Raw genomic sequence first — 26,347 nt, forward strand, 5'->3', positions numbered from 1 at the left:
CCGGCTTCCGAGCCAAACACAGCACCAAAACCGCCCTCATCGCAGCAACAGACGACATTCGAACTCTACTGGACAACGGAGAAACAGCCGCCCTCATCCTACTTGACCTCTCCGCAACCTACGACACAGTCTGTCATAGCACCCTCATACAACGCCTCAGCAACGTCGGAATACAAGGAGAAGCATTGGACTGGATCATCTTGTTCCTCGCCGGAAGAATCCAAAGAGTCCGCCTCCCCTCTTTTAGATCAGAGGCCACCGAAGTCATCTGCGGCGTACCACAAGGATCATCACTCAGTCCCACCCTCTTCAACGTATACATGAGTCCCCTCGCATCCATCGCGCGCCAACACAACCTCAACATCATCTCCTACGCAGACGACACCCAGCTGTTCCTCTCCCTCACCAAAGACCCAAACACCGCCAAAACCAACTTACACGAAGGAATGAAAGAAGTAGCCGAGTGGATGAAGAACAGCCGTTTAAAACTAAACTCAGACAAAACGGAAGTCCTCATCTTAGGGTCATCCCCCTCTGCGTGGGACGACTCATAGTGGCCACCGGCCCTGGGAACCGCACCCATACCTACGGATCACGCACGTAACCTGGGCTTCATCCTGGACTCCTCCTTCTCGATGACCAGACAAGCCAACGCCGTCTCATCATCATGCTTCAACATCCTACGCATGCTCAAAAAAATCTTCTGTTGGATCCCCACCGAAACAAGAAAGACGGTTGTGAGAAGGTGGCCTGATATGCAGTGCTCACTATTCTAGTGAACACTATGTATCAGTCCAGCAACCCTTATTGATGATTGGTTGTAAGTCAACCTTATAGACCAGCTATCCTAGTAGCGTGGATACGAGCAGTCTAAGGCTAAAGATTCGAGAGGGCGTGTTAAGCCAGCTGTTATACCACACATATACCCCTTAAACACCAAGTGAAAGGACACCACACAAGTGTTATGAAAATAAACAGTGTATTTATTAAAATCACAACAGCCCTGTACTCTTTATGAGGACAGGGTACTAAGCACAAAACAAAACTCTTACGAAAATACTTAAGTTAGCACAGTATATACAAATGCCCGAGGGGCACGGAAAACCATATACTCTGAAAGTGGAATGCGAAATTACTAGCAGGTAAGTACAGTACTAATAGGCTTTGGAATCGCTAGGTCTTGACTATAGAATCTTCAGATTACTTCTAGGAGGCCTAGGGGACTCGGGTGCAGAGTGTGCACTCTCACGCGGGATGCGGGACAAAGTCTATGGTAGCTAGATTTCAGAAAGTTAGTGTTCTCGGGCGAACACGACCTGGTAGGAGGAAAACGAAAGTGGATTCTGACCCTTGGATAGTTAGCCTATGCTGGGGCACCGAAATGCCGAAGTTACCTAGCCCAGGGGCTGCAGCTGCATATGTCTCAAAAGACGTCGGGAATCCTCGTAGACGGACCAGGAGCCTGGAAGAAAGATGCTGGCAGGCGACCAGTGAAGAGAGTTCGAAGTGAGCCAAGCCTGGATCTTGAAGAGAGATGACACCTGAAAGCAGAGGGGACCAAGTTCGAGACTACTAGCCAGTAGTCAGGTGGCACCAGGAGGGCACCGGATGGTAGTCACCTCGACTAGGTGAGTGGGTGACGCTGTGCTCTGCAGATCTCACGGACCAGGAGGCGTTGTCGGCGACCAGGATGGAGGAGCGAGCTGTCCCACGATGGATGAAGCTGTCGGCGTTGCTGGACCCAGGATTGGGCAACAAAGCCTTGGCAAATTCAAGCCCACGCAGTGGACTCAAAATGGCGTCTGGAGTGGACCAGGAGGGTCCGGGGTGCTTCTCTTTTGGAAGGAAGCAAGGGCCAGTCTGGAGCAACCAGACCAGCAGCAGTGATGTCGTCGTGAAGAAGGCCACAAGCCAGCCGGCTAGTAGCCAAACAACGCGGTGAGCAGCAAAAAGCAGAAGGGCCCCATGCAGATCGTGGAGATGCTGGAGGGCTGATCTTCGGTGCTGGAGCCGCTCAGGGTCGGGGCTTCTCGGACCCCAAAGCACTCACCAGTGGAACACTCGGTGGGCTTGTTGCAAAGAAGTCGTGCAGTCTTGGTGATCGTCGGTCCCTCGAGGTCTCGTCGCACTCACGGTTCTCAGCTTGGCTGTAGAGGTGAGTAGAGGTCAGAGGTGCCAGGGAAGCCGGGTCTCGTCGAGCTGTGTCGTCGGATTCCTGAGGAAGGACTTGCAGCAGACCACAGTGTTCTTAGGATGGTGCCTGCGGATGCAGGGTGACTACTCCTTAGCCACAAGGGAGAATCTTGAAGAAGAAATCTTGATGTCCTTTCGCAGAAAGTCGTGTCTTGATTCCAAAGATGATCTAATTTGAACAGGGGGCCCGCTCCTATCTTTATACTAAGAAAAGGGGCTGACCCGGTGACTAGGTCCTGCCTATGGGTGGGACTAGGAGGGGGGTGGTTACACCCCTCTCCCATGCCGGACTTTCCCCAGGCCAGGGGCTGGTGTGCCCCTGGAACTGGTTCTGACCGGCCTATGCTTAGTGAGCACCGGGGTGCCACTCAGCAGTCACCTTCCTGTAAAGCCCTGCCTACCCAGGATACACAAAACCCTGTCTGGGATGGTGCTAGCACCGCCCCGGACAGGAAACCATTTGTCCAAGCTCTCCTCCCTGGAAGGACTCCCAGCAGCAGGAGGTCGGACTCGTGTCTGTGGTGGCAGCATCCATTTTGTGGAGCTGAGGCTTCGTTTAACTTTAACCGGGGTTCACAGTTACATACATGTCGTGTCCCTCTAGAAGGGTGGAATGCTAACCCCGTCGCCAGAATTGGCGAGGGGTTAGTATTCCAATTCGTATGACACCTTACTCGACATGTTTTGATAAAGCAATACCAAAGATAGCATTTAACCGCGAGGATTATAATGCACTTAAGAGTATATGGTATGCGTTATCATGGAACAGCTATTAGGACTTGGTTCCGCAAGCTGCAGACAGGCTCAGCTCATGCCAGAGCACCATCTCACACGATTCCAAGCACTCTGCCTTCAGGATTGTCAAGGCCTGCCATAGGAGTGACTGATAGGAATCTGTGTGTCCATTTTTAGGGTTAGATATAGGTATACTATATCTATAGCAAAGGGTGATTACACGACTTTGCCCCAGCTGTCATGCAGCCAGTTGTGTCAAATTTAGGAGGCCAGCCAGGGGTGGCATAATACATGCTTCAGCCCCTGGTAGGCCCTGGGTACACCTATGCCCTGAGTTACAGGGTCTGATAAGGTGGCCCAGTACCAATTGGAAATGTACCTAAGGTACATGGAATCCATTTTACAGAGAGAGCAGTAGGCCTGGGGTCCTGATTGGCAGGGTCCCAGGTCGACTATGTCAAAAACCAGCTAAAACACAGGGCAAAAAGTTGGGGGCAACCATAGTCAGGAGGTACCTTCCTACACAGGTCACCCACGCACTGGTCACCAGCCGACTGGATTATGGAAACACCCTTTACGCCGGAACCACAGCCAAACTACAGAAAAAACTCCAACGCATCCAAAACGCCTCAGCCAGACTCATATTATACATCCCTCGTCAAGCTCACATTTCCGGTCATCTGAAAGACCTCCACTGGCTCCCCGTCAACAAGAGAATAACGTTCCGTCTCCTCACCCACGCACACAAAGCCCTCTATGACCTAGGACCCAAATGCCTCAACACGCGACTGTCCTTCTACACCCCCACCCGCCAACTACGATCGTCCAATCAAGCCCTCGCCGCAATTCCGCGCATCCATAGATCCACCATGGGGGGAAGATCCTTCTCCTACTTAGCGGCCAAGACCTGGAATTCTCTCCCCACCCACCTTCGCCTTACACAGAACCACCTCTCCTTCAGAAAGCAACTAAAAACTTGGATATTCGATAAGTAAAGCACACCCCCCTCCCTCAAGCGCCTTGAGACCCTCTGGGTGAGTAGTGCGCTATAAAAAAATTTGAACTTGAACTTGAACTTAAAGGGTTGGCTGATGTGGCTTGTTCTGTGTCTCACCAGGTTGAAACTGCAATAGCACTGCCACATCAGGAGCAGTGCCACAACCTTGGTCCCGGAGACTGGGTCATGGTGAAGAAACATTTGAGCAAGAACTGTCTTGAACCACATTAGTGTGGTCCATACCAGGTGATCTTGGCTATCACAACTGCTGTGAAGTGCAGTGGTCTACCGAACTGCATGCATGCCTCCCACACTCGTAGAGTCCTATGTCCCCATGAACGAGTACCAGCTCTTCTCTCAGAAGAAACACCAGTGGTGGTGGAAATGGCACAGAAGGAGGTCAGGCAAACTGTGGGGAACCGGACAGAGTCAGGGATAACACTTGAACAAGTTGAAGGGGGTCTCAATGAAACTGAAGTTGAATCTGAAGAGAAAGAAGCTGATGCTGTGGTGGTGAACAAATCAGATTCTGACCCTCACGCTGGAGCTAGTATTGTGGATGAGTAGAGGTGGAGTAAAGCTGGGCCAAAGAATAAGTAAAGGTGAGGACTGAAGTTATCGTCTGAAAGAGCTCTTGCTCTCCTCACTGAGATCTCTGGTGAATCTGAACTGAGTGGGTGCGAAGATGAAGAAACATAAATCAGAAGATCTAAGAGATCGAGGGTGCCTTGTCTGAGGTACTCTTCTCCTGGATGGACACATGCAGATGAGGTGGAGCTCTGTAAACATCTGTGTTAAGAACAGATGTTTTGCTGAAGAGTCCGGGGATTGGTTTAAATATTTTCCTTGCATTTGCCATTCCTTACCCACTAAGGTTGAGTGCTCTGAGAAATCTAATATTAAATTAAACAGTTTTTCTACATTTAAACCCGGAACAATCTCCTGTGGAAACTGAAGAGCTTGGAGAAGAGTTGTTACATTTGCTCATAAGTGAACTGTGTTCAGAACTTATAAGACATGTTGAATGAACTTTATCAACTTTTGTGAAATTGCTTGAAGAAGAAAACTTAGGTCCGAGTGGAAGAAGAAAAATCTTTGGGTTGACAATTTAGAACATGGAGTAGAGTTAGGGAAGCCTCTCAAAGATTGCACATAGTTCAGTAAATAAAGTCAAAGCACATAGAGACAGTTGTTGTTTTGCTGTTGCACAGGTGGAGACCGAAAGAAGAGAATCTGTTGCTTCTATTTCTTCCCCCACTTGGTCTGAATCTAAACAGTAAGGAAACAGTATGGAAATGAATAGCACTAGTTTTAAACCTAGATACATATTAAGTGTAGTGATCACACTTTTGTTGTTAGGCTTAATAGTATTAATTGTAGGGCTAAGTTTAGGTTCAACTAATGCTAACGAAGAGAAACATGCCCCTGAACAGAAATCAGTACAATGGTACATTTATTGGGAGAACAGAATATATTAAGATTTGTCCAGGGGAGATTATACATTAAATGCTTACACTAATTTTCTATACGAGCATGTCAACACAATGTAAGCGGGAGATTGCTATGCTTGTATACAGCTTCCTGCTTCAGTAGCTGAGGGAATTACATATCATCATATACCACTAATATATGACATTATATATAGCTTATTGCAGGGTCTTTTCTATGGACAAGATCATTTCCAGTATTATTATTAGGGCTCCCGGTTTTATGGTATTTATTTTTTTGCCATTTCCTTCTGTATTTATCCATATTTATTGTTAGCTAATTTTACCTGTATATATCCATATTTATTTAGGGTTTCATGGAAAAATTAAGCTGATATTAGTATATTTCCACATTTATTAACCAATAATTGTGCGCTCATGCTTGAATGTCTGCCAGGTTTCAGTGCTGTGAACACTCGCAGAAGGTAAATCAGTGCATTATATGAAAATATGTGAATTTCACTATCGATCTTGTGCATATCTACTGCTGTTAAAGCCTCTTTACAAAAAGTCCTTTCTTTTTTAACCCCCTTATCTATCAATCCACACATCTATTGGTCTGGCAGTCATGGCAAACAGTGTTTAGAATTACTCAAAAAGTATCCCAATTTCCATTTTTATCCACATTTAAAAATAAATACAGGCACAAATACTAATGTTGTCTGTCTGTATTTATCTGTAAAAATCAGTAAAAAACGGATAACAGGGAGCCTTAATTATTATTCAAACTATGATTGAGTTTTTTTGAGAGATTCTGCTAGTTAAGCATCTAAATAGGCATTCTGATACTAGGGTTGCTGAAGCTGTAAATAGATATTTCATACCAGTTGGTACATTAGACACAGCTTATAACACATAGAAATAATTTAATATGAATCCTCACTGATATTGAAAAGAAATCTTTGGAGCAGGTGGAGGACAGGTGTAGAGCAGTCAAGGAAAAGGCAGCTGTAGTAATTAAGACTATACGTTGGGCATAAGAAGAAGTGGCACTTCAAACTCCAGGAACTATGGGTGTTGACATTAGATTAGCAACATTAAGGGAAATGAAGCATTCACAAGGACAAGAATAAAACAATATTGTTTTTGTAGGTGAGTGTGACCATACTTTAGCATTTCAAGAAAGTTGGAAGCTATTCTTCGATAGAACAGTTCCTGTGATGCCTGGAGTTTATTTTGTTTGTGTAAAGAATGCTTACTTCAAGTTGCCGAATGAATGGTATGGTACAGGTTATTTTAAGATTTATCATGTGAAGAATTTGGATCATCCTGTGTGGGAAGAGAAGTTAAGACCTAAGCGTGGTGCAAGTGCTGGAGAAATTGTAAGAGATATTTTGGAGAATTCATACCAAACGTAGGGATGATATTGAATGTTATTAGACTAGAAAGCTGTCTACTGTAGTTATCTACTAACACTCCAGGAGCATTGTTGATTGTAAATACAGAGATGGTTCCTATTAGAGCTATGGCTTTACAAAATCGCCTTGTGTTAGACAGTTTGCTCGCAAAAGAAGGCAGAGTCTGACTAATGTTAAGAGTTAAAAAATGTTGTACTTACATCCAAGACAAAAGTAAGGATTTGCAGAAGTACATAAAGAATATTGCTGGTGTGCATAATGAATTAGGTGGACTGGCAACCGAAGGTGTGTGGGACATGGATTAAGTGCAGTAGGTAGGTGGTTTGCAGATTTGGGAAGCGGTATAGCTGGTTCGGTCTTGAGACCACTGCTGATTATGCCCTTTGCGTGATAATATTGATTGTGGGAGTGAAAGTGTACAGGAGATATAACGCGAGAAAAGGAAACATTAAAAAAAAGAGATGATATTCAATTACAAAAGAGGCAGAATGAACAGTATAATTAACTAAAATGTCTGCAAGAGTTCTAGAAAAATGCAATTACCAGCACAAGGGTTTAAATTTGTTCTTCTGATAAGATGAAAAGGTAAGATGTGCTAGCTTGATGCGCCATCAGAGGGTGGCTCAGGAAAGCAATATTTTGATTTCAATGTGAGATAACGTAGGAGTGCATCATACTCACATATAGATGGTACTCAACTATTATGTGTGACTATTTTACTGAAAAAGGGGTAACATTTATTAAGCACATTCCATATGATGTAAATGTGAATAAACATTGTGCATAAAAGTGATTAATGGAAAGTATTGTAAGGGGAGAGTTAGAGTTTGAGAACAAAGTGTCAACAAGATATTGTGATGCTAGTAATTAACATATGAAGATAGGTTGAAGTTCAATCATTAGAATGTAAGATTGAAATTCATTATTAATGACATAGTGGAACTGATATTATGTTTAGTGATGTACATTTATTAACCACATTGTAATATACACATAAATTTAACTTAGTGCATTTGTTAAGTTGGCTATTGTTTTAGGCTTAATGTGTGTTCATTTAACGTTACGCGTGATTTATTTTAGCCTCACGCTGTATTGCGGTGCAAGTGTACAATGCAGTTAACATTTGCGTTGTGCTTAACTTTCAATGCAGAATGTTTTTGTTGTATTTTGTCTCCACTGCAGGTGTGAATAAGCGTTATTAGTTAACATAGAAGTGTCATTGTTTTGTTTGATAGTGAGGTGTGAAAGGACAAATTAGCATTAGAGGAAAATGGTAACGAGCATGGGGATAAGTTCCCATGGAGGAGAAAAAGAATGGCCACGGACAAAGAGGATAGCTTATCTGTGTGAGAAAGGAGTTGAAAGAATCGAGCCTAGCCGTTCGAAAAGTACCCCAGGGAGGTCACATGGGACATGCTGCTTTCAAATGCAGTTGATGTTGTCTGTTGTTACTTAGTGGGCATACACACCTTTTGGGATTTTGTAGGGTGCAGACCTATTCTTGAATGGCTTCATGTTACTTGACCCATGCTTGGAGTACTTTTACTGACGACTTCAACTGCTGACACCATTCTTTGTTTTTCTCCTATATTGGTCCTGAACCTGACATTCATCTATTAGAATAAGGAATGCTTGCTAGGATAGACTAAGGTAGGGTAGTATAAATGCTGTTGGGTGATTAATTTGCAACTTGACTCAACTTTTTTTTCACGGATTGTTTATTTTGTAATAATTTAACTAATCATACTTTTTCTTCTGTATCGAGCACATCTCTTGAGGAGATTTGGACACGTTTTTCTAATTTTGTATTTTTATATGCTAAGAGTGGTTTATGTGAGCTTAGTTTTGAAATTGTAATAAATCCTACTAAGCTTTTTCTAGTTGTGGACTGGATTATTATGTGACTTAATGAGTAACACATTGAAACTTTGAAATCGAAAATTGCTCTCCCTTTTGCCTCTCATGCATCGAAAGGTCCGTGGGTAGCAGAAAGTAAATGAGCTCAGATTTTCCTAATTGGGATTGAGCTGGAGCACAGTTTTGTCTGTTGGCGAACAGACCTACTGCGTTCCATATATATTTAGAGTGGGCTTTTTGTTCTCCCTTTGCTTATGATTCATTGGCTTTCTTGTCAATCTCATTTTTTTCCCTTTTCAGTGTCTTTCTCCCCTATTCTGGTGTTTTTCCCTTCAAAGGATGATTTCAGTCTCACTGTGTTTTGAATGTATTGTTTTTTTACCTGAATTGCATGTCCATGAGGGACTGGAATAGCAGCAGAACAGTTCGGTAGATATTTATAAGCAAAATCCGATGCACACAACAAATCAGCGTGATATGAATGATCACCAGCAATTGATAAGGATGGAGTCACACAGATGTGTTCTTTTTGTGTCGTTTTATTGGAATGCATATATTGGGAACATGAGAGGGCCTATCTGCAATATCCATCTTTATATTATTTTTTCTTGAAGACGCAAAACAAATTATGATGGACGCTGTGGGTGCGCTACATTAATACATTTTTTAAAAAACAAGCCTTGACAAAGGCAATAAGCTTCACATACAGCAGTGGCTTTGACACTGCTTGTGTTACTGTTGCATTAGCCATCTTGGGGCATTCATTTAGTGTTTATTGCCACTATCATCTGCCTTGGTCAGGAAATAGGTTAAAAATAGTGCAACACAGTTGTGATCTGCAAGTCTCTTAGATGTGCGTATTGAAAGTCAGTGACATAAAAGCTGTAATGTAATGTAGATTTAATGCAACAAGAATCATGGAAACACATTACTGCTCCTTCCCTTATATGGTAATACCTCTCTGGTGTTTTTGTATTTTTAATGAATTTAAAAGTATCTTATTCTACGTCAGGATTAAAAAAAACAATATTAAATTGCCACATGTAATTGCTGAAATGACTTTTGAGAAAAGTGCCAGTGAACTTTATTAGTAAACAGCAGACAAAAAAAACAAAATAGAGAAGTTGTGCATTACTTACTGTTCAAAATATACAAAGTCTATACAGATGCTTAACTGAAAGCAGCTAGTCGGGAACTACGCTTTGGAACCTATGACTAAATGTATTGTATGGAAAATACTGACAAAGGGACCCTGTTTGTTAACTAAAGGGAGGCAAGTAAATTAAGCACTCAATTGTTAAATAACTTTTAAGGTGAAAACAAGTTACCTCTCCTGATGACAACACATTATTCATGTATTCCAAGAAGGATTCATCTTTAATTTCGTTATCAGTAAAAATAAAGCTGATGCCTTTCCCATGCTGCCCCGCTGTTCTATACAAAATCTTCAAGTCTTCCATTAGGTTTGATGTATTATATGATCTGAAATTATACAATAGCAAGATCATTATATTTATTTGTAACATAATATTTACCTTCATTTCAAGTACAGGTACATACATGAAATTAGTATAAACAAAATTTGTTATTAAGTTTTAAATGTTACGAATCAATGCCATATGATCCGTTTCTGAGGATAATGCGAAACATTATACAAAAAGTTTGTACATGAATTGAATGTGAAGTGATTAAATAGAAAGGGCTATTTGTGGGTGGTGCAAATGTTGTAATCATACAGTTACACTCAGAAACTGGACAAAAATAGCTACAAATATTAACTTTTAGCTGGGTGAGTGAAGGCGCAAGGAAGTGGAGTAAACATTTGTGGGGGGCTTCGGCTTGGATTGTTTGTATGCACAATTACAGAATGGGTGTGAAATCAAGGCATCTTATTGAGTTCAGGGGGTGACTGAGATCAGCAGGAAAGGAGGTGGAAGAGTTTCTGGGGATCAGTGTGTACTTTTCAGGGAGATAGAGAATCGTCTCTATGTTCTTTTCGCATGGAGGACCATAATTTGTCTCAGCTTTTGGTAATTGGGTGTTTGCGGAGACCTTTATTCTCTTCTCTATGTAAGGCCTTACTTTCTACCTGGGCCCAGTGTAGTACTGCTGAACATGAAAAAGCCTTTACCTTTACAACACAATACCTTTAACACTCATTTGCCACACACATTTTTACAGCACATATGCTTTTATCACTCATGATAAATGTAGTTAAGGTAAGTATATGTGTATGTAAAAACATGTTTCCACGCCTTTCTCTGGCCTCTATGTGCTATGGCTCGTGTAGTGAGTGGAGAAAAATCCTCAGTGTCAAATTGTAGCAATACTGTGTTTATCTCCCAAACAAAAGCCCGTGCTGGTGTTGCAAAAGTGATTTATTTAGCTACAGCCATATACCTAACCCATTTCGGGGAAGAGTTCCCCTTGCTCATGTGACAAAAAGTTTTAGAACAGCTCATACAATAGTTTAAAAGGCAGCACACATTAACGAAGGACTACATTTTGGCATAGAAAAGGTTATTTACAGATGTGCCATTTTGAAATGGTTATATGTTGTTCAACAATACAAAGATAATACTTAATTGTTTGACTGTGACACAAAGGCAATGGTCCTCTTTGTTAAACAATGCCAACAAATTCCACTAACTATAACAGTATTTTAGACACAGATTAAAATACTGTTATAGTTAGTGGAATTTATCACTGACATTAACATTTTGAAATAAAAAACAAAACAGAAATTCACCAAATTTAGGGCCCGATTAGGATCGCGGTGAATCCGCATCCTCCAGGTCGGCGGAAGCCACCGCCGGCCCGGAGGATGCGGATTCACCGCTGCGGACACAGAAAAGACCCCCTGCCAGATTAGGATGGCTGGGGGGTCATTTTTCCGTCCACCGCTTTTCAGCCGCGGTCGCCTTCCGACCGCGGCGGAAAAGCTCTAATATGGTGGCGGTCCAGCCGCCAGCCATATTAGGATGCCGCATTGCAATATAACTTAGGTGACTGTAATTTTTTTTAAACTAGTTGTTCTTGATATTTTACATACCCATGTTTTTACTGTTGCTTACAGATAAGATAAATGCAATACAACATTAATGCCTGACTTTGCTCCCCCCCCAGCAAACGTGTCTATTCTATGCAACACATATGTTTCAGGGTGCCATCAGGCCCACTTGTCATTGATGTAACTGGTATACCAAAACACCTTGCAACAAGACAAGAAAAAACTGCACAGCATTTGTCAAAAAACAAAAGCAGGGCATAAAGCCCTGCGCACCACAGTCCTCCAGCAGCTTCAGTTAATCCTGTTGCCCAGGAACCTCCAGGAAAGTGTATCGGGTCAAAAGAGGGCTTTGTGCAACCAGCTGCGTAATGGTGCAGCCATAGGTGCATGAAACCTACAATTAAGATTTACAAACTATTTATGACAGCAGTGCAGCAGTTTTATGCAGAATAGGCCTTACTTGTAACACAAACCAACTCAGAACTGTCAAACTACTGTCTCAAGGGTGGTATGCTGTGATTCTACTACTCCTCCTATGGGGGGCCCACCAGGAAGGGTGCCACTTAAGGGAGGGTTGCAGCATCCATCCCAGTAATCGGGAACTTCCAGTCTGGATTCAGTGGGGGATAAGACCAAAGCAACCCCATGGTCAACTGGGCCACCAGGAATGGGCTGGGCAGACGCTCCCACCTTAGGCATCCCAGTGGGCTACACCGGTCCCTTAACTAAAGGCAGTGTTTTCAGGCTTGCTTTCATCTCAGGAGCTACTATGCGGACCCAATGCACCCATTGGGTTGGTCTATTCATCCAGCACTTTAGTCGACTGCCAGGGGTTTGATACAGAGAAAATCTGTCCATACTAGGGCATTCATTTTGGAACAGACGCTTAGTATTTTAAGAACTTGGCTTTCTTTAACAGTTGTACACAGATTGAACACTGTATGCAATGAGGGTTTCCCATGTATCTGTGGTCGTTAGTTAGTGTGAACTACGCTACCTGTGTATGGTATAGTGTCAATGTGGCACATAAGCCATGCTTTCTACACCTATGGGAGTTGATTCTGAGATTGCATTAATGATACCTCATATTCCTCGGAGTTATTTTGCTATTTTGTACTTCTTTTCAGAGCTCTAATAGTAGACCAGTGTGAATAAAAGAAGCTTGGGTGATGTCATCAGTGATGTCATATGAGATGTCATCAGTGATGTCGTCAATTATGTCAATTATGTCATAGAACATTTAATAAATTATGTAATATGTGAGGTTATAAGCAGTGCAGGGGCTAAAGTTAGTCAGATTTACTAACTATAACTTGTGAATTTCTGTGTTTTTTAGTTCAAAAAGTTAATGTTGTCAATTAACTTAAATTCACCTAACTATAATGTTACTTTAACCCCTTGCGGGCAGGATCATGTCTGCGGGCAGGGAAAGAGATGAAACTTCCAGTTCTAGTGGGCAGGAGCACTTTGACAGCTCCTGCCCACTGGAAGCGGAGTGTTTGCTCTAGCTTGGTGGGAGCTGTGAGCTCCCACCAAGCTATAGCAAACAGCTACGTCCAGAGGGTGAGCACCCTGGGACATAGCAGGAGCTGGCCCTGGGGGAGTGGAGGTCCCCATGGCCATGTATGGCTCCAGGAGGGAGCCTGCGCAGCCCTCGTCCTTTGATTTTCAAGGGCCTGCCTCGGAGAGGTGATTGTTCCCGGGGCAGACAGCTGTGCGGCCCCTGCCTTAAAAAAAAAGAAAGCCCTAAGGAGGTGGTGGTCCCCGGGGCACAGGAGGTCCACATGGCCAGCTCTATATTTTACTCAGCCCCAGGAAGGTGGTGGTCCCTGGGGCTCCGGGGAGGGGGGTCTGAGAGGACCCCATATTTCTTTGTATTTAGCTCCAGCATTATTAAAATTAAGCCCCCTGGGAAGTAGTGGTCCAGGCGCATAATTAAGCCCAAGTAAGGTGGGCCCATGTGCCCCCTCCTCTTTAAAAAAAAAAGTCTGCATGACCCCGGGACCAGGTCCACCCGAGGACTATAATGGAAACAAGCGCGAGAGCCCACACTCGTTTTCTTTTTTAAATTACGCATCGGATTCGCAGTTCTGTTGCATTCCTGTGGACAAAATGCACACAAAAAAGTGCTTTTTGGCCTTTTGGCCCTATCGAGGGTCACAGGGGGACCCCAGGACAGGTTATTCCTACCCTGCTCCCTTTTCTTTTTATTCAAATATTTTTGGGGTGAGATTCGGCTGAAGCCACAGATGGCTACCAACACTTTCTGTCTGAAGTGTTGGCAGGCAATCAGATTTGAGCACGGGGATTCTCAGATCCTCGGAGGATAAGAGTTCCTATATATACAAATGTGGTTTTCTTTTAATAACTCTTAAACTACTGAATGTATTTACACCAAATAATAAAAAGCAGTCTTTGCGGACCTAGAACTACCTTTCTGCCAAATATGGTATAATTCCGTACAGCGGTCCGTTTTGTAGTTGTGTTAAAAATCCCTAGAAGGGATTTCTGAGTCACAAGATGGCTGCCAACACATTCTAGTTTGGAGTGTTGGTAGCCAATCAGAATGAAGCTTGTGCTCGGAAGGGTTTGCGAATTCTCCTCGGTGCTCAGATTTCAATATTTTTATTGTTTAAATTTCTCAGGAACTACTGAACGGATTTACCCCATTTTTAAAAAAGCACGTTTTCTGGACCTTTTTGCCAAATTTGGTGTAATTCCGTTCGGCAGTTCTTATCGAAATGAACATGGAGAAAACGCATTTTGGGACCCCATTTTTTCCTCAGCCCCCTTAATGAATCCCTCAAAACTTTCAAGACAGGAGCTGACCTGAGTGAACCATTAATTTTGACAATTTCGTGAAGATTCGTCAAACTGCGCCAAAGATATTGGCAAAAGGAAGAACGCTTTTTGAATAGAAACAAGGTCCTAACTATAACTACCTACTGGTGTTAACTACTAAAAAACAAGTCACACGGAAACCCCATATGAAGAAAAACCAAAATAACGAGGTCCATTCTCCTATTTTAGGCATATTGGATGGTCAAAATGGGATAAAAGCTATCCTCCATAATATCATGGAGTCTTTAACATCTGATGTTCTAAGGGCCTTGGGGCTTTAATAGATAGGGTGACCAACATAGAAACTACTATCCGGGGTATTACATGCAATTGCATAGAGCGAATACACAGGAACCCAGGGGGTGCCCTTGATCATAAATTAAATACTTCCACTGAGAGAATAAACATCACAACGGTGGCTAGGGACCGTAATGACACAACACCAGTTAAAATATCGTGTAGTGTGGATGAACAAGGGAAACATGCTAGGCATCAAACGAAGCAGACTTACATTAATACAGGCCCAGATGCGCTACCAAATCGAGGAGTTCCAGGCTTCAACCAAGTAAGGAGAGGACAAAATTGTTTGGATTTACCTCCAGCAGCCACCCCTTATGTGGGTATTTTAGCGAATGTCCCAGAAATAGTACCACCTGCCCAGGAATCATGGAGTGAGATGCAAAACAAATCACTACATTGGTTAGGAAAGCGAACTGGCCTGGGTGATCTCTTATTCGAATATTTTAAAATGGCCAGACGAGTATCATGGGTAGAGAAAGGGCGTAAGGAGTTTAAAGGCGATTGTATCGTCCTGACCTTCAGTGATCCCAGTTTAATTAGGAACATTTTGAATAAGGCAGGGAATAACCATCATGATCACCTTGGTATTAATGTACTGCCCTTGGGGTTTTTCTATCCACCAACCCAGATAAACCAAAATGTAGACCTGCTCTATCCTGTAACTGTACCCTTTGGGACAGGTCTAGTGAGGGACTACAAACTTACACATTCTATCGCGAAAAACTGGATACATTCAAACCGTTTTGATCCCCTGTCACAGTTGGATGACCGGGATTGACAGCCTGATACCCCCGTGAGGGAGGAAACCCAGGGGAACCTGATGATGCTATCAGGGGTAAATGAGAATACAGGAAATCCCAAGAGGAATAGAGATTATGGCTTGTGTGCCTATGATAATAATCTATCAGGGGTGGAAAATAACTATCAGCCTGAGGCTGCTCCTATAGATCGATGTCTAAGTGATGGGGAAAGGAGGGATGTTAGCGGACAAATAAGCACTATACAGGGAATGCCTGATAGAACTGGAAAGGGGGAGGGTGTTTATAAACTCTTCAGTTGGAACATCGCAGGCCTAGCTTCGAAAGCACATTACACTGAATGGATATTATTCATAGAGGACTATGATATTCTATGCTGCCAGGAAACATGGTCAGAAAAAGCAATCCATATTCAGGGATGCATGACTTTCAATACCCCCGCAATTATCACTGATCATGGCCGCAATAAGGGGGGCTTGTCTACCTACATCTCTGTAGAAGCCGGGATATCAAATGTCAGTTATGAGAGAACTGGTCAGCGAACTAAAAACTGTAGAGGAGTATAGGGTAGAAGATATGCCCCTATTATGGGTAGGAGATTTTAACTGCTCTCTCTGTGCATGTAGTGAACATGGCATCTGTGGCCTAGATGACGATATCAAGGGAACATCCTCACATTTTAGTCATAACAAAAATGGAGGCTTGCTTAATGACATACTCCATCAATTCGATCTGGGTTTTGCAAATGAGCTGGGTAAAAATTGTACTCCTTTTAAGCAAACTTTTAACGGGAGAGGTGGTAACACCATCATTGATTTCATTATATTATCCAAGAGATATGCTTCTAGTGTCCTGGAGTGTAACACAGAAGCAAATTCAATGAGTGACCACTACCCAATCAGCCTACAGCTCATGGTTGTGAAAAATCATAAAACCAAGAATAGACTACTCCTTATGAATTCGAGGTCCAACTTGCTGCAACAAATGGATATTCCCTAAAATGGGACAGAGTTGATTCTGAGGTCTTTTTGCATAAATTAATTGGCAAAACCCAGACAGAAATAGATACATGCCTCAGTCAGGGGAGTGCAACAGAGGATATTTATCACGCCTTCCTTAAGATAACAGAGGAGGCTTATAGACTCCTAAGGAGGGAAACCAGCAGGGGAAGATCAAACCAGAATGGATGGTTTGATAGAGAATGCTCCAGAGCCCACACACATCTTAAAAATATCCTTCATATTACACCGAAATGTAAGGAAGGCATCAGTCAAGCTAGGACTGCGAATCGCCTCGCTCTAAAAAAGCGGAAAAAACAGCTAAAGCAGGAATCCTGGGAAACCTTACACCAAGCTTGCATTATGAAGGATAATAGAGCCTTTTGGAAAGCTGTAAATGCCCCTTTTTATCAAGACGAACAGGTAGGCATCATAGATGTGGCCATGTCGGAAGAAAAGTGGGTAGAATATTTTGGTGACCTCTATAAAGCAAAGAGAGCAGTGACTGATGTGACTGATGTGCAACCAGAAAGTAAACAGGGAATCTTCCCCCTTGATTTGAATATTACCCTAGAGGAGGTGATATGGGCCATTAGAGACAGCGCGGCCGGGAATGCACCAGGCCTAGACGGGATCCCTGTGGATGTATAAAGATCAAATATAGATCTGTGGGCCCCGTTGCTAACAATGGTATTAAATAGCTCTTGCAATCTTAAACTTATTCCCACCTGGTCAGATGCGATAGTTATACCTATCTTCAAGAAGGGTGACAGGAACGATCCTAGCTGTTATCAGCCCATTTCCCTTCTTGACGCCCTTATGACAATTGTGGGGAGAATAATTTTAAATAGACTTCAAACATGGGCCTCTGAAGAGCGCTTTTTAACAAAACTACAATTTGGCTTCCGGTCAGGTATGGGAACCATAGAGCAGGGATTGAACCTGGCTCTAATTATAGACAAATATACAAGGGTCAAAAGGGGGAAACTCTTTCTGACCTTTGTAGATCTGAGCTCAGCGTTCGACTGCGTTGACCACAGCATATTATGGGCCACTTTGGAAGATCTCAAGGTGGACCCGGTCTTATTATTGCTCATGAAGGAAATGTACAGAAATGCAGGAGCTAGGGTGCACTTTGGAAAGAGGGGGGAGTGCTCGCCAAATTTTCTATCGAAAAGGGTGTCAGGCAGTGGTGTATACTGGCCCCTTTTCTTTTTACACTCTATATCAATAGCCTGGGCCAACACCTAAGTAAAGACCTAAATGATTATCCGATCATAGGGGGCGTCCACGTTCCCCTCTTATCATATGCTGATGATGCGTTGATCATGTCAAGAACTCAACAGGGCCTGCAAAGGGCAGTGACTGGTTTTGTCACTTATATGAAAGAGAGGGGGTTAAGAGTGAATATATCTAAGACTTTCACTATGGGATGTGGTAATAAGAAAAGCACATCGTGTAATATCTTCATTGAAAACAGAAAAGTAGAAAACACTGATACCTTCTCCTACCTAGGCATTACCTTTGACAAGAGAGGCACCTGGAAATCAGCGATTAAGGCTAGGAAGATAATATTCACCAGAGTGGTGGGGGCAGTCTTAAATTTTGCCAAAAAGATAGGCAAAAGACCTGTGAAAGAATTGATGGAAGTTTACAAAACAAAATGTGTATCCACCTGAACATATGGGGCAGGGCTTTGGGGCGTTGAAGGGCCAGATGAAATACAAGCTTGTGAAAATGGTTTTATCCACTTTCTTTTAGGTGTTCCAGCTTCCTCCGCTACCTATAGTTGCCATCAGGAATTAGGCATCCCTTATATATTAGATACCATCAAGGTAGCCCCGTTGCTATTATGGCACAAGATATGGGTAACAGATGAAACAGGTTTTAACAGGGAGGTAATAAGGGATTGCCTTAAACTAGATGGGGCCAGAGAAATTGTGTGGCTTAATTATATAAAAGGGATAACGAACGCCATCGGGCATCCCGAATACTTTACCGATCCCAGGAGTCTTGAAGACATTTCTAGGAAAGATCTGAGGGCTCGTTACCTGAAGTATATTGACGAGCAAAGATGGGCTAAAGAGAGGGAAAAACAAACGGTAATGCCACACCAATTGATCCTGAGTGGTGAGGGTACTCAGCAATATCTTCTGATGGTGCCGAGCAGCTTTAGCCGTATGATATTGGCCCGTTTTCGTTTTGGTTCTTTCTTTAGAATGGTTTTATTTCCTGTGATAAACGTCTGGTCACCTGATAAACTTGTATGTCCCTGTGATGATGAATCCCCACAATCCACTTTGCACTGCACCTTATTTTGCAAATTTTTTTACGGTACCCAGGAAAAAATATCTTAAACCGATGTTTATCTATATGTTTCTTCTCTACCAAAAACCCGGTACCTTTGTAAATGAATTATGCCTCATGTGATGTAATACTTATTTTTAAATTGCTGTCATACATGTATGTGCATATTTCTTTTTTATTACTTGTGCTTGTGGAGAAGTGTGGCTCAGGGGTTAGAGGCGGCAGACCCGGAAGCTGAGATCGGCCCTTGACCAGGGTTCAATTCCCCGCCTCGGCGGGTCTTGGGCTCAAAAAATTCCACGGACTCGATAATTCTCGCTCCGGTGCCTTCTCAACTCACGGGTTCACACTCTGCGACTCTGGGCAATAGCTTGCTTAATCTCCACAACGGCCCCTCGTGGCGGGATGCCTGGCTTTCACCTTGTGGATATCCTGCCGGGGTTATCTCACAGGGGAATACCAGGACGGGTTCCCTAAGCAAGCGCCGGGAAACCCTTTGTGGGTAGCTGTGCGCTATATAAGCTCAAATACATTTACATACATTTACATTTACATTTTATGATTTGCTATGTAATGAAATCGAATAAAGCTTTACACTACTACTACTACTACTGGTGTTATATTTAAAACATTATTTTTAAAAAAATAGTACTAATAAACACAGATTCACACATATATGATTACAATGAAAGGGTCAAATGTCATGTTACTACAACAGTAACTTAGAAACAAGCATTGGTAATGCATTGGTTTCACCTATGTAATTATTAAAGAGCTGTATTCATCAATCATCGTCCGGTAGAAGGAAAGAGCTCCCTGATAGATAATATGGGAGTGGAGAGGATGTGGCACATAGGCCAGAGCTGCTGACTCGAGAGCCGGGGATCTCGCTGGAGTCTCGGCTACGCCACGCAACATCCGGTGATTCTATGCAAATCACTTAATCTCTCTTGTTAAATCAATATGCTGCTAGAGTAAAAGGCAAAACTTTATGAAAATATAGCTCCACCAAAGCGGATGTTAACAGTATTTTGCCGGCGGGAAACTGATAAGAGAAGCAGATTAGGAACAAGCATTGGTAAAGGCGGGAAAATATGCTACAGCCAATAGAAATGGAGGAAAGGTAAGTGGCACCTATAGGAACCAATGAGAAGCCAGAAAAGAGAGGAGGCAGGATGTAAGTCTCTTTTAAGTTTATATTAAAAACAAGATCTCTCAAGCACAGCGCAAGCGGTGTGCATGTGAAACCTAAAAACTATTTTTAATCTCTTGCAAGTTATATTTTAGAGTCACTTTAAAGAAATGACCAACTAGAGCTTTATTTACTCTAAGTACAGTGATTTATCTCACTACATGTATGTATTCTCTTGTTCACTGGTTATTAATATAACTTTGTTAATAAATTATTCACATTAATGAACAGCATGGCATAAGCCATACATGTAGATCTACAGAGTAGAATGTATTCATTTTCACTATGAAGAGAGAGGAAGGACAAGGAATTGATGTAGATTGATTAGATGGTTTTAGAAAACCCTCCTTGAACATACTGAGGTGTCTCTTTAGCCCCTTAGAGATAAAAGGGAAGAATGTTTGGTGTGGGGACAGAACAATAATGAATGGGAGAAAAAACTGGAATACCCCAGGAAAGTTTCCAGGAATGCTTTTTTTAAAGGTATTCAGTTTACAATGTTACACAGAGCCTACCGTACACCATACAAACTACAATAGTACTTTCCTGGAGCAACAGCAGCAAGTCCTAGACACCATTATACACCAGCTGACTCACCACATGTTATTGTCTTCTAATAAATTGCACTTGTTCTGGTACGATGTTAGTTGCTGTATCACTTCAGTAACCAACAGGCAGAGACTTGAGAACAAAGAAGCCTGCTTGGTAAGCATATTCTACAGAACCAAAAGCACCAAGGTCACAAACAAAGTAATCAATCTGGTCCTCGTGCTTGCCAAGTGGGTGATCACTATGAGATAGAAATCACCAATTCCCCCTATGGCAAAGACACGGTGCAGAGACCTCAAATATTCAGCTGAGGCTCCAAGCCGAGGGCAGTAGTATACAGTGATACCTTTTGTCACCATTCATTTTTTGACAGGTGGGAACGCCCCCGAAAGTGACCTAGGAGCCGGAAGTCCCACCCCAGAAGTCCCACCCCGGAAGTCCCGCCCCGGAAGTCCCTCCCCGGAAGTCCAGGGCTGGAAGTCCAGCCACGGAGGGTCGGCCCCTGAAGGGCAGCCCCTAAGGGGTCCTGGTGTAGTGTGAGTACCCTGCACACTGGAATTAATGCATGTGTAGGTGTGTCATAGGTGTTGAGTGATGGTGTGGGTTGCCTAGGGCTAGCTGCAAGGCAGGCAGTAGGGCCTACTAGGGGTGTTTAGTATTGTAGGATGAATGAGCAGAGACTTACATGTGTGCGCCATGTTTGTTGGGCAAACCGGGACATGTCCGGGCATGCAGGGACATAACTGGGCATGTTCAGCGAGTAGTTGCGGCTGCAGGGTGGTGTTGCTTGAGCTGCGGCGATGTTCATCTGTGGAATGGGAGCCCTAGAGTGTTGCTGGGTCTTTATGGAGGTAGGCCATCCCCCTAGGAGGCGTGGCTGATGCCTAGAGAGTTCCTGAATGGTGGCCTCTGATGTAGGGGCCTAGCCATAGCAGGCCAAGGGCAGGAATTCCATTGGCCCCAGAAGCGGCGGGAAGCTAGACTGTTGGTTTGCTGGGGCAGTAATTTTGCCGCCTACTTTTTAAAAGTCTGGACTGTGAAATGCCAGTAGATATGAAAATACAATAAAAATTAAAGGCATATGTTGTGCAATTATGGCTTCTTTCTACGTGAGAGTAATGTGTTAGGGATGATAAACATGGACAGAATGTAAACCAGCAGCTGGGTGCCGTGTAACATGCATGGGCACTGCTTTGTAAAATTGGGGATTGTGCTGCAGCAAGCCTAGACATGTAGTTTTCCAATGCAATATTTTGCACAGCCTAACTGTAAAGTCTCTGGTGTAAAATGATGCCAGTTATGAAAAAGGAAAATAAATAAAATAAAAAATAAATGAAGACAAGTGCTATGCAAATGTGGCTTCTTTCTCAGAGGGAGTAATGTGTTAGGGGTGATAAAACAGGGGCTAGTATGTAAGATAGCTGGGGGCTGTGTAACAGCCCCGTGCATGATTCTTTAACAGGTTAATGTGTTGTCACAAACCTAGACTGTAAAGTTGCTGGTGCAACATCATACACAGCCAAAGTTGAAAGTCTCTGATGTAAATGACACTAATTATGAAAAGAAAAAGAAATAAAGTCCTGTGTTATGCAACTGAGGCTTTAGCTCGACGTGTGAATGTGGGGACATGGCTGAGAAAAATGGCATTCTTATACAGCAGGCGTTAGGGTTCAGCAACATGTACAGGCATATTTTTGTAACGGTAAAATATGCTGCCACAGCCCAGAAAGGGTTGGATGGTGCAAGTTCCACAAAAGGCGGCAAACCAACCAGTTATGGAGATGTAACAGGGCGAAAAAAAAGCTGCTGCAGTCCAGAAAGAGTGGGACTAACCAGAGTTTCATAAGAGCTGCAAAACAAAAATGTAAGTTTGCTGGAGTAACATTTTCAGCGCCTAATTTTAAACTGCCTAAAAGACTGCTAAGACACGAAAAGGCTTCTACGTGGGAGTCATCTGTCAGGGACTGATAAGAACGACCGTCTGGTGAAAGAGTGGCGCGAAATGTGCACATGGGGCTCTTAGGCGGGGACAGTGCATACGAGGGGAAGTGAAAGTATGCCATTTTAAAGGCGCTCTTTTACATCTAGGAGTGTGCAGAGGAAAAATTGAAATAGGGATGTAACTACACTTGCACTCTGAAATTTGTTGGAGCACCTAATTATATCTTTGCGAGTAAACAGACTTTGGCAGAAGACTACAGAGTTAACATGGCGCAGAGGGGAAACAGCCACGCTGATGAAGCACACTCTATACTTAATGTAAGTAGCTATGGATTTTGTTTTTATTCTATAAGGCAGTTCTGGTATTTGTTAAAAACTTTAGACAAGGAATAACTGTAAAATAAGCATGCATATAGGTATTATTGTAGTACTATGTCATAGAGACCTAACAGCTTTAAGAGGGTAAAAATTACAAAATAAAACAATGCCTTTTATACACATACATTAAATGTTGGTGGTCTATGGCGTCTGCTGTATTACAAGGGGCCAGTTGTGGTAGGTGCACTGGTTGCTGCTCTGCGCACTTGTTCTACCCCAGACACTACACTTTATTGACTGATTGCCTTCTCCAGCTGCATCTTCTGGGAGCACACTCCTCAGCATACTGATACACAATCTTTACTTAACACAGCTAGCATTCCAGTACTTGCAGTGCTGGCTATTCTCAGCCTCATACTGCTTAGAGGCAGTACAGTAATGTTATTGGGAAATCGACAATGACAATACTTCCTATAAACATTCTATGCATGTTTGCATTTATTTGAGAAGAATACTGATGTTTTCAGGGTGAGTGTGCCATAATGCTGTTAGTCTAGTACGTTTGTATTTACAGAAGCCAGGATACAAAGTGCACATCCGAGGGCTCAGACAACACCATTGCATTTAACAATTACAAACATGGCATTACATTCCTCAGCACCGTGCCATTGCAGCCCCTTATTTGGCACCGCTGATAACCTCCTCGTGATTGTCCTCTGTTCAATCCATTGCAGTATTGACAACACTTGTTTATTGTAGTTTTACTACTTTGAGTCCATGTCTCATGGATACACAGGTTTTGCTCTCTTGATCTCAGTTGCAAAAATTGTACTCTGTCGACCATTCTTTGCAGTGGTTAATTTGTAAAAAAAATAAGTGCTGGGGCTCTTGTCAGGAGGCAGCTTGTACCAGCCCATTTCTACTTTTAGCACCACCTAAAACAGAACCAACTACCAACCAGGAAAGTGGGGAGAGGATGTGGCGTAATGGCCAGAGTTGCTGACTTCGGCACAGGGGAACCGGGTTTGAGCCACGGCATCGGCTCAACATCCTGCGATTCCGGACAAATCACTTAATATCCCTATGCATAAATGAATGTATCCTTAACTGGTGCTAATGAAAAGCACTGGTGTTGCTGATTAAGCGCCGGCTGAGCACTGGAAAACAACGGCTCAAATTAAGCAGATGCCCCTATTTCAATTTTTCCTCTGCACACTCCTAGATGTAAAAGAGCGCCTTTAAAATGTCATACTTTCACTGCCCCTCGTATGCACTGTCCCCGCCTAAGAGCCCCATGTGCACATTTCGTGCCACTCTTTCACAAGACGGTCGTTCTTATAAGTCCCTGACAGCTGACTCCCACGTAGAAGCCTCTTTGTGTCTTAGCAGTCTTTTAGGCGGCTTAAAATTCGGCGTGAAAATGTTACACCAGCAAACTTACATTTTAGTTTTGCAGCTCTTATGAAACTCTGGTTCGTCCCGCTCTTTCTGGACTGCAGCAGCATTTTCTTTCACCCTGTTACATCTCCATGAGTGGTTGGTTTGCCGCCTTTTGTGGAACTTGCACCATCCAACCCTTTCTGGGCTGTGGCAGCATATTTTACCGTTACAAAAATATGCCTGTACATGTTGCTGAACCCTAACGCCTGCTGTATAAGAATGCCATTTTTCTCAGCCATGTCCCCACATTCACACGTCGAGCTAAAGCCTCAGTTGCATAACACAGGACTTTATTTCTTTTTCTTTTCATAATTAGTGTCATTTACATCAGAGACTTTCAACTTTGGCTGTGTATGATGTTGCACCAGCAACTTTGCAGTCTAGGTTTGTGACAACACATTAACCTGTTAAAGAATCATGCACGGGGCTGTTACACAGCCCCCAGCTGTCTTACATACTGGCTCCTGTTTATCACCCCGAACACATTACTCCCTCTGAGAAAGAAGCCACATTTGCATAACACTTGTCTTCAAATATTTTTTTATTTTTTTATTTTCCTTTTTCATAACTGGCATCATTTTACACCAGAGACTTTACAGTTAGGCTGTGCAAAATATTGCATTGGAAATCTACAAGTCTAGGCTTGCTGCAGCACAATCCCCCATGTTACAAAGCAGTGCCCAGGCATGTTACACGGCCACCAGCTGCTGGTTTACATACTGTCCATGTTTATCATTCCTAACACATTACTCCCACGTAGATAGAAGTCATAATTGCACAACACATGCCTTTAATTTTTATTGTATTTTCATATCTACTGGCATTTCACAGTCCAGACTTTTAAAAATTAGGCGGCAAAATTACTGCCCCAGCAAACCAACAGTCTAGCTTCCCGCCGCTTCTGGGGCCAATGGAATTCCTGCCCTTGGCCTGCTATGGCTACGCCCCTACATCAGAGGCCACCATTCAGGAACTCCCTAGGCATCAGCCACGCCTCCTAGGGGGCTGGCCTACCTCCAAAAAGACCCAGCAACACTCTAGGGCTCCCATTCCACAGATGAACATCGCCGCATCTCAAGCAACATCACCCTGCAGCCGCAACTACTCGCTGAACATGCCCAGACATGTCCCTGCATGCCCGGACATGTCCTGGCTTGCCCAACAAACATGGCGCACACATGTAAGTCTCTACTCATTCATCCCACAACCCTAAACACCCCTAGTAGGCCCTACTGCCTGCCTTGCAGCTAGCCCTAGGCACCCCACACCATCACTCTACACCTATGACACATCTACACATCCATTAATTCCAGTATGCAGGGTACTCACACTACACCTGGACCCCTTAGGGGCTGCCCTTCATGGGCCAACCCTCAGTGGCTGGACTTCTGGCCCTGGACTTCCGGGGCGGGTCTTCCGGCTCCTACGTCACTTCCGGGGGGGTTGGGGGGGGGGGGATTTTGGAAGTATCCCATTGCTGCACATTGGGACACTCTTTTGCAGATCTTTAAAGATGACAGAAAGGCTGATGGGCGGCTGCCAGGAAGTATACTCCTCTCTCCAATGGCCCTTATCAGTAGGTCCTTTCAATGTTTAATGCAGAACACGTCATAGATAGACTTGCCCAGTAGTTTTTGGTGTTAGACTATTCCTAATATTTACCTTTGCTTTTATCTGGACAGCTCAATTTACATAAACGTTCTTTATATTTGCATTATTTTACGCTCTTACAGTCTTGTATCTGTATCTCCCTCCCTTGTCTTTAGAGTGGTTAGAAATTAGGCTTTGATGTAAGCTGGGGCACTCCTGGGACGGTGCTTGGGGGGGGGGGGGGAGGGGGAGCTTACCTTTTGTGGCCATTTTCTTTTTGAAAATTATACGATTTCTGACCATGACAGTATTTACTCCATGACAACTGAATGAACGATGCTCATGCCAATGTACCAAGGTCATGACATATTATTCATTATAATGATTCTCACAGACCCACGCTGGGTATGTACTTTATTTCTTAAAAAACAATTGACATTTTTTTTAAAAACGGAGAGAGAAAGGATATCAAGACC

General features: G+C 43.3%; 1 protein-coding gene across 1 annotated transcript in view; it reads right to left on the reverse strand.

Annotated features, from left to right (window-relative positions):
• DNAH5 (dynein axonemal heavy chain 5) overlaps positions 1-26,347 on the reverse strand; it is a 5,605,957-nt gene that overhangs the window by 789,329 nt on the left and 4,790,281 nt on the right. Inside the window, exon 54 of the mRNA XM_086967405.1 lies at positions 9,956-10,109. Within this exon, the coding sequence (XP_086823531.1) occupies positions 9,956-10,109 (154 nt within the window). The remainder of the gene's footprint in view (positions 1-9,955; positions 10,110-26,347) is intronic.

Source organism: Lissotriton vulgaris, chromosome 4_1 (assembly GCF_964263255.1).
Source record: "Lissotriton vulgaris chromosome 4_1, aLisVul1.2, whole genome shotgun sequence".
NCBI lineage: Eukaryota > Metazoa > Chordata > Amphibia > Caudata > Salamandridae > Lissotriton > Lissotriton vulgaris.